This window comes from Triticum urartu, chromosome 3A (assembly GCF_056163025.1).
Source record: "Triticum urartu cultivar PI428250 chromosome 3A, HENAU_Tu73, whole genome shotgun sequence".
In the NCBI taxonomy this organism is placed as follows: Eukaryota; Viridiplantae; Streptophyta; class Magnoliopsida; order Poales; family Poaceae; genus Triticum; species Triticum urartu.
In genome coordinates, this window is record NC_141875.1 from 501,145,741 (window position 1) to 501,158,578 (window position 12,838).

A 12,838-nucleotide genomic window follows, 5' to 3' on the forward strand; every position below is an offset into this window, starting at 1 on the left:
TCGGGTAGACCTTCACAGACAAACCAATGGGGTCAAACTCAACAGAAACATGATTATCAGCGGTGATTTGGCGAACAGAAATCAGATTTTTAATAAGAGCAGGAGCTACAAGAACATCACGAAGAAGCAAAGGCTTAATTGGGGATTGGATTTGAGCCTGATCGACACAGTAAATAGGAATAGAAGATCCATCACCGAGAGTAATAGAGGGAAAAGACGAAGGTGTGGAAGAAGAAAGCAAATTACTCGATGCAGACATATGACGAGAAGCACCAGAATCGAAAACCCAATCCGTACTTGAGTTCCCTTGTGCAGTAAAGTTGTTCATGGCTTGTAGAAAAGCAGCTTGGTCCCAGCTCGGAGTCAAAGTAGAGGCCGGTGTAGTCATGGGAGCTTGCGGGTGTGATGGCGTCGGCAGTAGGGCTGGTATCGGCGTAAAGAGAGAGAGACACCATCATTGTACTGCTGCATGTAGGGGGACGATGGAGCGCCATAGGATGCATAAGGTTTGGTGTTGTAGATCGGTGGTGCGTAGGAGGGAGCAGCGTGGTACGCGGCCGTCGGCTGTCGAGGCGCGAGGACGGGCGCGTCGGTGTGAGGGCGAGCACTGGGCTGCCAGCCACCGGTATAGGCAGGCAGGGCACCATATGGCATAGTGCGGACTAGGGCATAGGCCACGCCTGGACTAGCCCTGTCCATGGATTAGGAGATGGGCGCCATCCGGGCGGCGGTGGTGGTGCAGGCGTCGTGCGGAACTGCGGCGGCCTAGGGTTTTTGCCCCGGTAGTTGGGACTTGGACGCCAGCTGGATGGTTGAGGAGGTGGTGGTGGCGGGGTCGACGCAGGCGGGCAAGGAGAAGCGGTGAAGATCTGAGGACGGGAGTCCTTCGTAGTTAGGGTACGATCGACCCATTGTAGCATCGAGCGAACCTCGGCGAAGGAGGGACGCAAACGCATCATAGGGATGAAGGAGGCTTGCTTCTCAAACCGTTCGTTGAGGCCGACGAGGAGGACGTTGATGAGCTGGCGATCGTCGATCGGATCACCAAGTTCGCGTAATTCATCCGCAATCACCTTGAGGCGTTGGCAGTAGATGCCGACTGGTGAATCACCTTGCACCGTATTCTGAAGCTCGATGTGGAGATTGTTGGCGCGAGCGTCGATGTTGTCCTGAAAGAGCTGACGAAGAGCCGCCCATAGATCGACGGCGAAGGCACCGTCACAGTGGACGAGATTGAAGATCTCTGTGGAGACTCACATGTAGATACATTGAATAATGGTGAGATCATTCTTGACCCATTGCGGATCATGAAGTTGAGGAAGAGAGTCATCGGTAACGTGAGAGCGGAGATTGCATCGCCCAAGGTGGACGTCGAAGAGGTGACGCCAATGGTATTAGTTGTGAGCAGCGAGGTCTAGGGTTACGGGGATGTAGGGGCTAATATCAGAGATGGTGTCGGTGAAGGAGATGGAAGGAAGAATTGCTGGAGGTATAGCTAGAGTAGAGGTAGAGACGGAGGAGGCCGTGGCCGCGGCGACGATGGCAGCGCGCCGCTCGAAGTAGCCGGGCGGCGGCAGTGGTGACGGGGCTGGCGGGTTAGCCATACCCTAGGATCGAAAGTATGATAGTACCATATAGAATTGTATTGGATAATCGTTAATGCAATATTATACCGGTACAAGAAGTATATATAAGAGTTAAGCCGCATCTGACCTAGCCTTATTACAAATCGTGTAGGAGTCATAATCCTAATACAGGTGTATTCTAACAGGACGGGGGAGGCAACGAGGTAGCGGCGGGGCCGGCAAGGGGTCGCCAGGAGTGTCGCTGGCGAAAGTGCAGGGCCAGGAGCGACACAAGGGAGAGGCGCGGCTTTTATTCAGCCGTCGCGCGGTGGAGTAAATCTAGGAAGAAGTTTGAGGAGAGGAGTAAAATTTTACTCTCTCGCGACGGATAAGGGATCGGTCAGGTGCCGATTAGAGAAGTAAAACAGAAATTTTACTCCTCTAATCGGTTATAAGGGATTGGTTAAAAATGCCCTAAGCTAAGCTAGGTTGTGTTTTGATTTTGACAAGCGATATGCATAATGTGGCCAGGTGACAGCTTGACATGTCAATCACATGGGAGTATCGCTATGAGGAACCTAATCTGATCTCTGTCTTTTGTCTGGAAGCAAAGCTACCAGTCCTCCTTGGAGGGAGACGTATGCTTGATCTGGCAGCTCTTGGACTAATCTGATGGTGTCTCATCAGCACATCATTCTCGATCTGCCCATCAAATCGTCTTACGTATAACTAATGCACCTTGCTTTAGCTCGGTCGGCCACTGCATGTGAGACCTGAGAGGAGAGCAATGGTGCTGCCGATCGCCAAAGCAGGAACATATTGAAGTCGCCACATAGGATTATTCTATTATAAGTTTGATCAATTCATGCATGTTTAGTCTAGAACCTTGTCCTTGAGTTGTATAGATGAACAAAATATTGCATAACGCGAGGACCAATATTGTATGGTGAATTAAGATCCAGGAATAGCACAAGATCAAACACCAGAAACCTGAATCCTCGTCAACGTGCATCTATTCCATACAACAGACATTTCTACAAAAATAAGACGTTTTAGATCACTATTGTTTAGGGCCTTTTTGATTCACAGGATTTTGAAAATGTAGAAATAGGAAAAGTATAAGATTGCAGTGGCATGTCAACTTGAATCCTATAGGATTAGCAAAGAGTGTTTGATGCCACATGAAAAACAAAGGAATTGTAAAAAAAAATTGGAGTGGATGTTAGATTTCCTATGAAATGTAGTACAAAAGATTCCATAGAATAAATTTCTATGGGATCCAATCCTATGAATCAAAGGGCTGACATAGGAAAAATTCCTAAGGATTTCAATCCTCCAAAAATCCTAAATAATTCCTTTAAATCAAAGGAGCCCTTAGTATTACAGCAGATCAAGTATTATACTTCGCCCCTAAAAAGAGCTATTATATATACTCATAAATTGCGGGTGGCAGGTGCTGTAGATCAAGGTCAAATCACCAGCCATCAGTAAGTAAATTAAGCCCTCCAATCACCAGGGATCAGTAAACTAAGGCGTCAAATCACCCTCGATCAGCAGATCAAGCTGACAGCGACCTAGCTAGTAGCCAGAATCACACAAGAGAGCGGCCCTGCAGCTCTGCCCCAGATTATTAGAATCCTATACGAATCACCGCTACCCCTCACTCAGTTTACAGGCAAGTTGCAACGGTTTTAACGGCCGGCCAGCACAGGCGCGACCGGCCGCGAGCCACCCCATGCACGCGCCGCGCCCTACCTGGCAATCCTGCGCGGCGCGGCGGCTGGCATCACGCGGGATCCAATGGACGGAGGATATGCATGCATGGCAATGGCATTGCCATTTGGCAATGGCGTGGAGCTCGTGCGGCGGGGCTGGGGCGCCGAGATCCCCAGCGGGATACGCATGTCCGTCCGTCCGCCTCGGCCGGGAGGGGACCTCTGCGCCTGCATGTGGCCGTGTTCGTTAGGTGCGTGCCGCCGCGGCGCGCACATATACGCAGCGCATGTGCGTGGGCTGGCTGCTGCCGTCTTGACCCGTCGGGACCTGCGGCTGGTGGTTCGGGCATGGAGATACGGCGGGTGGTGGTGCATGGTCGTCGCAGTTGGCGATCGTCGCGATCCATGCATATATCCGATCGATGCTCTCACCAGAGCCCGCCCAGGGTTCCGGTAATCAGATCCTGCTGTTCCTTGGACGGCTACGCTTCTCAATAGGAGTTCAGCATTGTGTTCTATAACTTTCTGGGTGATGGAGGTGCCATGGAATCGTCGCATCGATAACTTCAGCTGTTAACTACCATAGATATTAGATATATTCATGTTGTGGTAACGAGAGGCCGAAGGGATCGGAGGTCGGTACGTACTACCACCTGCCCACTAGGGTAGTAGCAGGCAGCAACCACCGGCCGGCAGCTGATCAAAACTTCGATGCAGTTTGCCTCACTGCTAGCCTCGCCTGCTGCCTATACTTACATGCATGTGCACAAGTTCTACAGCTCGGCGTGCAGTTCTTAATGAATTGACAAATCACCGTAAAAAGTATCACCAACTTGCCTCATGCACAGCTGTAAACAAGAAACAACTTGGTACAATGGTATCCGATTGCAGCATTTACCGAGAATTAGAAACTGAATAGGCATCTTCTGAACCGGTGGAGATCATCACAAACAAGACACAACTTGGTACCTGGTTGCAGCACTTACCGAGAATTAGAAACTGAACAAATAAGCATCTTCTGAACCGGTGCAGATCATCACATATTCACGGTATCACGGCCACCGAGATTCCAAGATAACCCAAGATTAGCAAAAACGAATCGTAATCTTCACCGGATAGCATAGAAACAAGCGTGCCTGTGCTCTTTACAGGGCGCACAAATCTGTAAGATCTTCTCATCAACAGACAAAAGGAAACAAGTGTGCTTGTACATGTATCTGCCCTTTAGCAGTGTGTCCAACACCAGCACATCGCTGATAGTGTGTTTGCTGTCAGACCACACGACGTGTTGCTGATAGGTAATGCAACAACCCTATGGACAATTCGAGGTAAACCATAACATTACCTTCGTATCAAAATATAAGACGTTTTTGCAAGGTAGTAGTACATGTACTAGTTGCTGTCTTTTTTTGCGGGATAGTACATAGTTGCTGTCGGTTATTTAAGTCGAGGAATTAGATGAATGTTGTGTATTTTTCAATAAAAAATGGAGGGGGAGGCTTACCTTTCACTCACAATTTTTTTTTAAGTTGAGGCCAAGCTTTCACTGTTTCACCCACCAGATAATTCCCGCTGGTTATTTCCAACATTCTAAAAAATGCATTCAAAGACGAATGATGAATCTATCAAACCACAGAGATCAATTATAAATGAACTCAATTATTGTTCAATCTTGATGTACCGCATTCCATCATTTATTCATTTATGCACCCATTTTTTCCACCATCCGGAAGCATCTCATAGGGATGCCACTGGACCACTGCATTTCAGCGTTCATGGAGAAAAAAAATATGAAAACACTGGTTGGACAAGCAAAATTATAGTAATCCACTTTATTGTCAAATGCACCATAGAGAAACATAAAAGTCACGAGGATAGGTCATAGGCCCAACCCCGCCAACAAGTGTAGCAAATAATGTCGGCTAGATTCTTGATGCTCAAAGTCTTAGCGCACTTCAATTGAAAAAATAATAATCTTGGCAGAATTTGGATTATCATATAATACTATGAAATGCGGATTATGTCATAGCACAGTTGCACAAAAAGAATAGGCAGGTAGGCCCTTGTGAAAGCCCAAAACAGTTGATAAGAATGGCTGCCGAAACAAGGAGACGATGCTAGATGGGCCAGAGCCTTGCCTAAAAAAAACAGGGAGCGTCTATTTGACGAGGCCTCTTTCGGGAGCCTTCCCAAGGGTCACTTGAGGTGGGTTGAGATCGCGCCATTTAGTGCGCTCTCAGCCGCGGTCACGTGTCACGCTCCGGGTGTTTTCTTCCATTTTTGTTTTTCTATCTTTCCGCACGCGTTTTTGGCTTTTAGATGATTTTTTGGTTTTTTTTGGTCTTTCACCGGTTTTTGGGTTTTGGACAAAAAAAATTGCGCAAAAAACGCATTTCCTTTTTCCTTTCACGAGATGCACGGATTTGCTTTCACGAGAGGCACGTATTTGCTTATGCAAGAGGCACGGCCGTGTCTCTCAGAAACAGAAAAACACGTTGTCATTTTTTCCTTCCACGCGGGGCACGGATTTGCTTCCAGGCACGGTCGTGCCTCTCAAAAAGAGAAAAAACACATTTTTTTTCTTCCACGAGAGGCATGGTCATGCCCCCCAAAAATGGAAAAAAAATATGCTTTCTACTTTTTCCTTTTCACGAGAGGCACAGATTTGCTTCAGCAAGAGGCATAGTCATGCCTCTTTTCAGAAAGGGAAAAAAGTGCTCCCAGTCGGTTTTTTACATCTGGTTTTTAGATCTGTTTTTTCATGAAAGAAAGTTCGTCAAAAACTAACAACATGGGATCTAGTTTTAAAGATCTCGACGCGAGAAATCCAACGGTAAAAACGGATCAAGATTTGGACGAACAGTTTCAGAGATAAAACATTTTGAATAAACGGATCTATAAAAAAAAGGGAAACTCACATGTTGCAATGAGTGCTTCTTAATTAGTGATTTCGAATAAAATGGCCAAGGTCTTGGTTCATAAACAAAAGATGGGCCAGTCCCAGTAGGAAGCAAGCGGACAATTTTCTTTACGCTAGACTCTTTCTCGAGCGATTTTCTGGTTGTCTTCCGCCGTTTCTTTTTCCCCTTTTTATTCAACTTATTGGTTATTTCCGGTTTTCCTTTCTAATTTTTTTTTGGTTTTACAGGTTTTCTCTTTTTTACCTTTTATTCTAGTATTTTAATTAATTTTTAACAATTAATAACTTTTTTAATTCACTAGCACATTTTCTAGGAGTACTTGATCTTTTTGGAATTCACGATTATTCTTTGAAAATGATGGATAATTCTAATCTGAGGAAATTTTTTGGATACGTTTGAACATTTCTTAAAAACTAAAAAATTCTTCATTTATAAGAAATATTTAAAAAGGGAAAAATAATAAGTGTTTTCGAGACTATTTTCTTATTGTTGTGAGAATTTTATAAAAATAAACATTTTTTAATCACAAATTTTTTTCTATTTTTTAACCATTTTAATCTTGAATTTCTATAATATGTCAAAGTTAAATCAAAAAATTAATAGAAAAACTATTTTCTTTGAGATAATGAGAAAAACAACAACTCCCTCCATCTCATAATATAAGAGCATAAAATGCTCTTATAATATGGAACGGATGGACTAGAAACCTAAAGAGCATAACAATTGTTGGTGCGTGCATGTAATTTCTCAAGGTTGGTTGTACCATCATATTTGTCCATTGTCGGCAAGTATTTCTAGCTCTTGATTTCTCAACAAGGCTCAACTAGTTGAGAATTGTTTTGATTCAGAAGATTCTAGACTACTGATGGAGAGGATCAATACCAGGACTACTATTTTGCCCCTTGTTCTTTTCATCTGAATTAAATTGCCATACATCGATTGCATTGAAATGGAAATTGCTAGATTACCAATGGAGAATATCATGTGTTCCCTTTTGATGTTTTTTGACATGATTTTGGGAAAAAAATATTGCCATCATGCATGCTACTCGGATGGTAAAACTTAGAATTATATGTCTCTCTACAATTGCCATGGCAACTTTACGGTAACAACATTTTTCTAGAGTTGTCCGTGTGAGCATTTTTTAAATTCTGTACCTTGCCATGCAATTACAATATATGGCACTTTTTGAACATGTTGTCCAGCAATGATATGGAATTTTTTGAGGTCAAACATTCTTACAACATGGCAAATTTAGAAATTTTCAGTTCGTCAACATGACAATTAATGAATCTTTTTGTGTCATGTGAATGTGCAATGATATTCTACAGTTGCCATCATGTGTACTACTTAGATGGCAAATCTTAGATTCTTTTTTTCTGTAACCGCCATAAATTTCTAAGATGTTTTGCACATGGCAAACATCATTGAAATTAATAATTTATTAAAACTTTTTACCATGGCAAAAGACTTTTAAAACTCTTTGTAATGTATTTAATCCAATATTTTTTTGCCATGTAACCAACACAAATTTTGCCAAGGCAAAAATTTCATTACTATTTTTCCATGACACCAATATAAATTCATTTCACCAACAAAATTTTTTTCCATGGCAAAAATCTTATAATGTTTGCCTTGTTATCAATACAATTTTTCCATTTCACCAACACAATTTTTTCCATGGCAAAAATCTATAAATTTTGCCATGTCACTAAAATAATTTTTGCCATGGCAAAAATCTTATAACTTTTTGCCATGCTACCCATGTATAATGTTCAACACCTCCTGATTTTTACCATGTACATAAAACCGCCAAAACACAAAACCATTGTGAAACAAAACCTTTTCTTAAACAAAATCCTTAATTACAAGTATAAACTTTTTTGCTAACTAACCATGATATATAGAACATTTTCCATCAAGGTTTGCCATGTTTTCTCGTTTAATACCATGGCAGTTTTTCCTGTGTATGTTGTTTTTGCTGTATTTGACTATTGCAAATTTATATTATATTCTATGGAAAATTCATCGAGTTTACCATGGCAAAATTTAAATTTTGCGATGACAATTTTCTCTATGTTTTTACCTTTCCTGGTTGTGTGTAAGAAAAATGCAAGTAAATTGGTGTATTAAAGATGGCAAAGTTAAGAAAATTCGATCTATTGATATGGCATTTTCAGAATTTTGTTGTACATCACCAATGTCAAACTTTGTAGAAATCTTTTTGTTCTATTCTATAAATACATTTTTGTGGTTTTTTTTGTTTTCATAATATCTTGACAACTAAAGATTTTTTTAATCTGTCCTAGATTATTTTTGGGGAGCTTTTTTTCAGTCTAGTGCATTTTTATGTCTTTTTGTCTATTTGTTGGGAGAGGCGGGAGCAGTTTTTGGGCCCACAACATTGCAATTCATGTTTTTTTTTTACATTCTTCGAGGGAATTGCGTTTTTGGGCTGGTCCGCTGGAGGCCATCGGGCAGCATGTGGACTAAATTGTTTGATCGAACGAATCTTTTATGTGGCTCGTCCCCCCGCCGAAAATGGCTATGGCCTTTTAATAAGCCCAATAAAGAGTCTATGCACATCAAATTTGAGTGGATTCCTCAGTGAATATCTTTTTTTTTCTTGCATAACCGAAAAAATATATATTGTTTGCTTTTTTCTTCAAACGATCCTGCAGGAGCAGAATAGGAACTATGTATATGGAGTTGAAGCAGACAGCTAAAAAAAAGGCAGACCACACGATGGAATACACATAAATATTCTCGTATATTGCAAAATACCAATGGCAATCACATATATATATTGTTCCGGATCCACAACTCAAACGGGCAACCCAAATGACCAAAACGATACGTATAGGAGAGAAAAATCAAAATTATTAGCCGAAACGAACGGCTCATCATCATGAAACAAGGGGAAAAAATATCGCGGATGAATCAAGAGGGGTGGTAAGTAGTTGCCGGGACAGGGAGAGAGGATTAGAGGAGGATGCGAGAGAAATTGAACCACAATCCCATATGCGTGCGCGTGGAGATCTACTGTGTCTTTTGGCCGGTAGTATTGTTGGTGCTGCGGCGGCGTGGCGTGGTCGTCGTCGTCGTCTACATGCCCTGCTCTACCAGGTAGTCGCCCAGCCTCTCCACCACCAGGTTGCACTGCCCCGGGGTCATGGGCTCGTCGTAGATGCCGACCACCAGCGCCTGCCCGGTCTTCTTCAGGGTGATGCCTCCCGCGCCCTGCGATCACGGACGGAACGGAACGGATCCGATCCAACGGCGATTGATTTTACGTTCGGTTTGGTCGGTGAGGGCAGAGATGAGAAGGGTCCGACGTGCATGCATGGTTACCTTCTTGCCGCGGATGACGGCGCCAGGTTCACCCTGGATGACCATGTACTTGGCGTCTGCGAGTAGCAGCCCGGTCGGGGCGAGGGTCCCCGGCTCGTCGAAGTCCTTCATGATGTTGGCCATCTCCGCCGGCTTGAACTGGATCACGCATGCAAACATGTCAGAGATCGTCGGCGCATGCATGGCTCATGCAGGCGCCAAATAGCAACGAGTGGGTTCGACGTACCGACGGGAAGTCGGCGCTCTGGGCCCAGACGGTGCCGTCGTGGCCGAGGATGGCGGCGGAGGCGAGGTGGTGGCCCTCGATGTCGCACATCAGGTGCTCGTCCACGTAAGTCTGCCACGACATCTTCGCCTTCCCCGGCGGCGCTCCGGCAAGGAAACGGGGTCGATCGGTCTCTCTCGCTGCTGCTGCGGCTTGTCGCGGTGGCGATCGAGGCGCACGTAACCGGCGGTGGGTGTGCAATCGCGGGGGGCGGAAGCCGGTATAAATAGGGTGGGAGAGGAGAGGAAGAGGCCGAGGGGGGAAATGTCTGGATCCCCACTGCTGCTTCGTCCCAACCACCCATCCATCCTGAGTTCGCCCTTCAACTTCGCGCCTCCTTCTGTGCGCTGCCATCAACATGAGCCCCACCCACGGCCGTACGTACGTCGCACACACCCGTGGATTCGGCCGCAATTTCGGCCTTGCCATTGGTCACTCTGTGCATTTAAAAACCGAACAGAAAAACCATATCAAAAATAAACTGAACCGAACCAGTTTTATGGTTTTTATGGTTTCTGATTTCGGTATGGTATGAACTTTTCAAACCAATTTAAACTTGGTTTTTATGATATATACCGGAAAACCGAACGGTTAACTGAATAAACCGAAGTAAAAAATAAATTTATATTTCTTGAGATGAACAACCATACAAGTTGTCATTTTTCTTGTACGTGAGTCAAATGCACTACTAAGCACGTACTTTTTTCTTGTAACATAGTTATTTTTCTATTTTTAAAATGCTAAGCACGTCCATAACCATCAACAGATGAATCAATGCATGCATATATATTTGTATAGTATATATAGTCATATACTATTTGTGTAGAATAGTATGTGTTTTGAGTCATAAATTTGCTAATTATTATTACATCATTTCCAAATTCGCGTCAACTTTGGTTTTTATGGTATATGCCGAAATAATTTGGTATATACCGAAACCCAACCGTATTTTAATTTCATACCATATTTATCGAAGTATTAATACCGTACAAACTGAAAAACTGTATAAATTGGACCATATAAACCGAATAAACCGAACGCACTTAGCATCAACAGATAGTCGTCCCGAGCGCACGCACTATCGACAAAACAACATACGCATCGCCCACCTCCCGCACCTTATCCACTCATCCTACCTGCTCGTCGTTCCACCACCAGCCGCCCTGCACTTCCTCCCATGAGATGCGTCTGCCGCCCGCTCCTTCTCCAGGCCACGCATCCCTCCGCCGTCGTGCTCCTCCTCCTGGTTAAGCGGCTGCCGCCCCGATCCTCCTCCCGGCGCCGCGCGCCACACCAAGCACAACCCCGGCCGCCGCCTCCTCCTCTTACCTACTCCCGGAGATGAGCGCCGCACCCAGCAAATGCTCGGCCGTCGCACCTAGCAGCAGCAGACGCCGACGGTGGCGAGATGCAGCCGCAGCTAGCCTTCAAGGCGCTGCTGCAGACGCAGCCGTTGAGGGAAGTACGTCCAGAACGCCATCAAGTTCCTCTCCTTCCTCAAAAACAAGGGCCTGACCACAGATGAGATTGAAGAAGAAAAGATTTGTGAAATGTGCAGTTTTCAGAACCTATCTGTATTGCCTGTGTGATTGATGCAGGGCACTTTTTTGCTAGGTGGTGAGTGTTGCTTGAGAAGGTGGAGTGTGCTCCCAGAGTGAAGGAATTCGAGAAGTTCTACCGTTCGTATACTCGCTGTAAATTCTAAACTGGCTTTGTATCTGTAATAGAAGTAGAACTCGTGGTGCATTCTGAACTGTGCCCATTTTTCATTTTGTTTTATGATGCAGACTGGTGTGTGTTGCTTCGCACTAGGTAACCCAATCGAAGTGAATAATCAGCATGAGCAGCTATTTTTTCTTTAGGCAAATTTTTCTATGTGATCAGGCAAGTTGTAACCAACACTTAGGCAAGTATGTGTCAGTAGGGAGGCTGCCCTTTCCTTTTGTCAACTTATAAAAGCATTGATTTGATATGTAGTATAGTTTGTTGAAGGAAACTTAATATGCGATGCTAATCAACTTGACCGTCACTGTGATGATAGGTAGTCACTATAGGAAACATTGCAACAAAGTGCTTTATGTATCACCAAAGTTGATAGGTAGTCATGGCACGCAACTTACATGTGATACTAGACAACTTGTTAGTCATATTAGGCAACTCAAAAGAACATTGGTCTGATAGGCGACCATGATACATAACCTAACCGAAAGTTGCTTATCTTATTTCAAAAGCTGCCTTCCTGTCCACCAAAGTTGTATATCTGACAAGAAAAAAAGTTCATCAAAAGAAACTTCATAGGTGGCGCTAGGCAAGTAGACGTTCATGATAGACAACTTATAAAAGCATTGATTTGATATGTAGCTATCATAGACAACTTAGTGACGAGGTGCGTTATGTAGCATCAAAGTTGATAGATAGCCATGGTAGGCAACTTACACGTGATGGTAGGCAGCTTGGTAGGCAACTTATAGGTGATTGTAGGCAACTTGGTAGTCATCGTAGCCAATTCAAAAGAACATTTTGATGATAAGTGATCATGATACACTACCTAAGAGAAAGTTGTTTACTGTAAAACAAAAGTTGCCTCTCCGTGGCACGAAATTGCTTGAGAATATTTTCATCAGAAGCAATTTCATTGGTTACGCTAAGCAATGTGAGGTCATGATAGCCATCTTTATAAGAGCATTGAGTTGATAAGTAGTCATGATAAGAAACAAGGTGGGTCATGTAGCAACAACTTTGATGGGTAGTCATGGTAGGCAACTTACACGTGATGCTAGACAATTTGATAGTCATGGTAGCCAACTCAAAAGAACATTAGTAACCTAATCAAAAGTTGCCTCTTCATGGCACCAAAGTTGCTTGAGAAAAAAAGGATCGTCGAAAGCAACTTCATAGTTAACGCTAGGCAACTTATATGTCATGCTAGGCAATTTGGCAGTCATTATAGCCAACCAAAAGAACATCGGGGTGAAAGTTGCCTACTGTAGTTCAAAAGTTGTCTCTATGTGGCAACAAAGT

At 43.9% G+C, this 12,838-nt stretch overlaps 1 protein-coding gene and 1 long non-coding RNA gene across 2 annotated transcripts; one reads left to right on the forward strand and one right to left on the reverse strand.

Moving 5' to 3' along the window:
- Positions 1-8,952: 8,952 nt before the first annotated feature.
- On the reverse strand, positions 8,953-10,022 carry LOC125548567 (profilin-2-like). Its single transcript, XM_048712136.2, has 3 exons — positions 9,779-10,022; positions 9,553-9,690; positions 8,953-9,441 (listed from the first exon to the last, which is right to left on the reverse strand). Exons 1-3 carry the CDS (start codon positions 9,899-9,901, stop codon positions 9,307-9,309), a joined length of 396 nt encoding a protein of 131 aa, XP_048568093.1. The 5' UTR covers positions 9,902-10,022; the 3' UTR covers positions 8,953-9,306.
- Positions 10,023-10,873: 851 nt separating this feature from the next.
- Positions 10,874-11,678, forward strand: LOC147980268 (uncharacterized). Its single transcript, XR_015599780.1, has 2 exons — positions 10,874-11,279; positions 11,432-11,678. It is a non-coding gene; the product is annotated as an uncharacterized LOC147980268 (long non-coding RNA).
- The last annotated feature ends 1,160 nt before the right edge of the window (positions 11,679-12,838 follow it).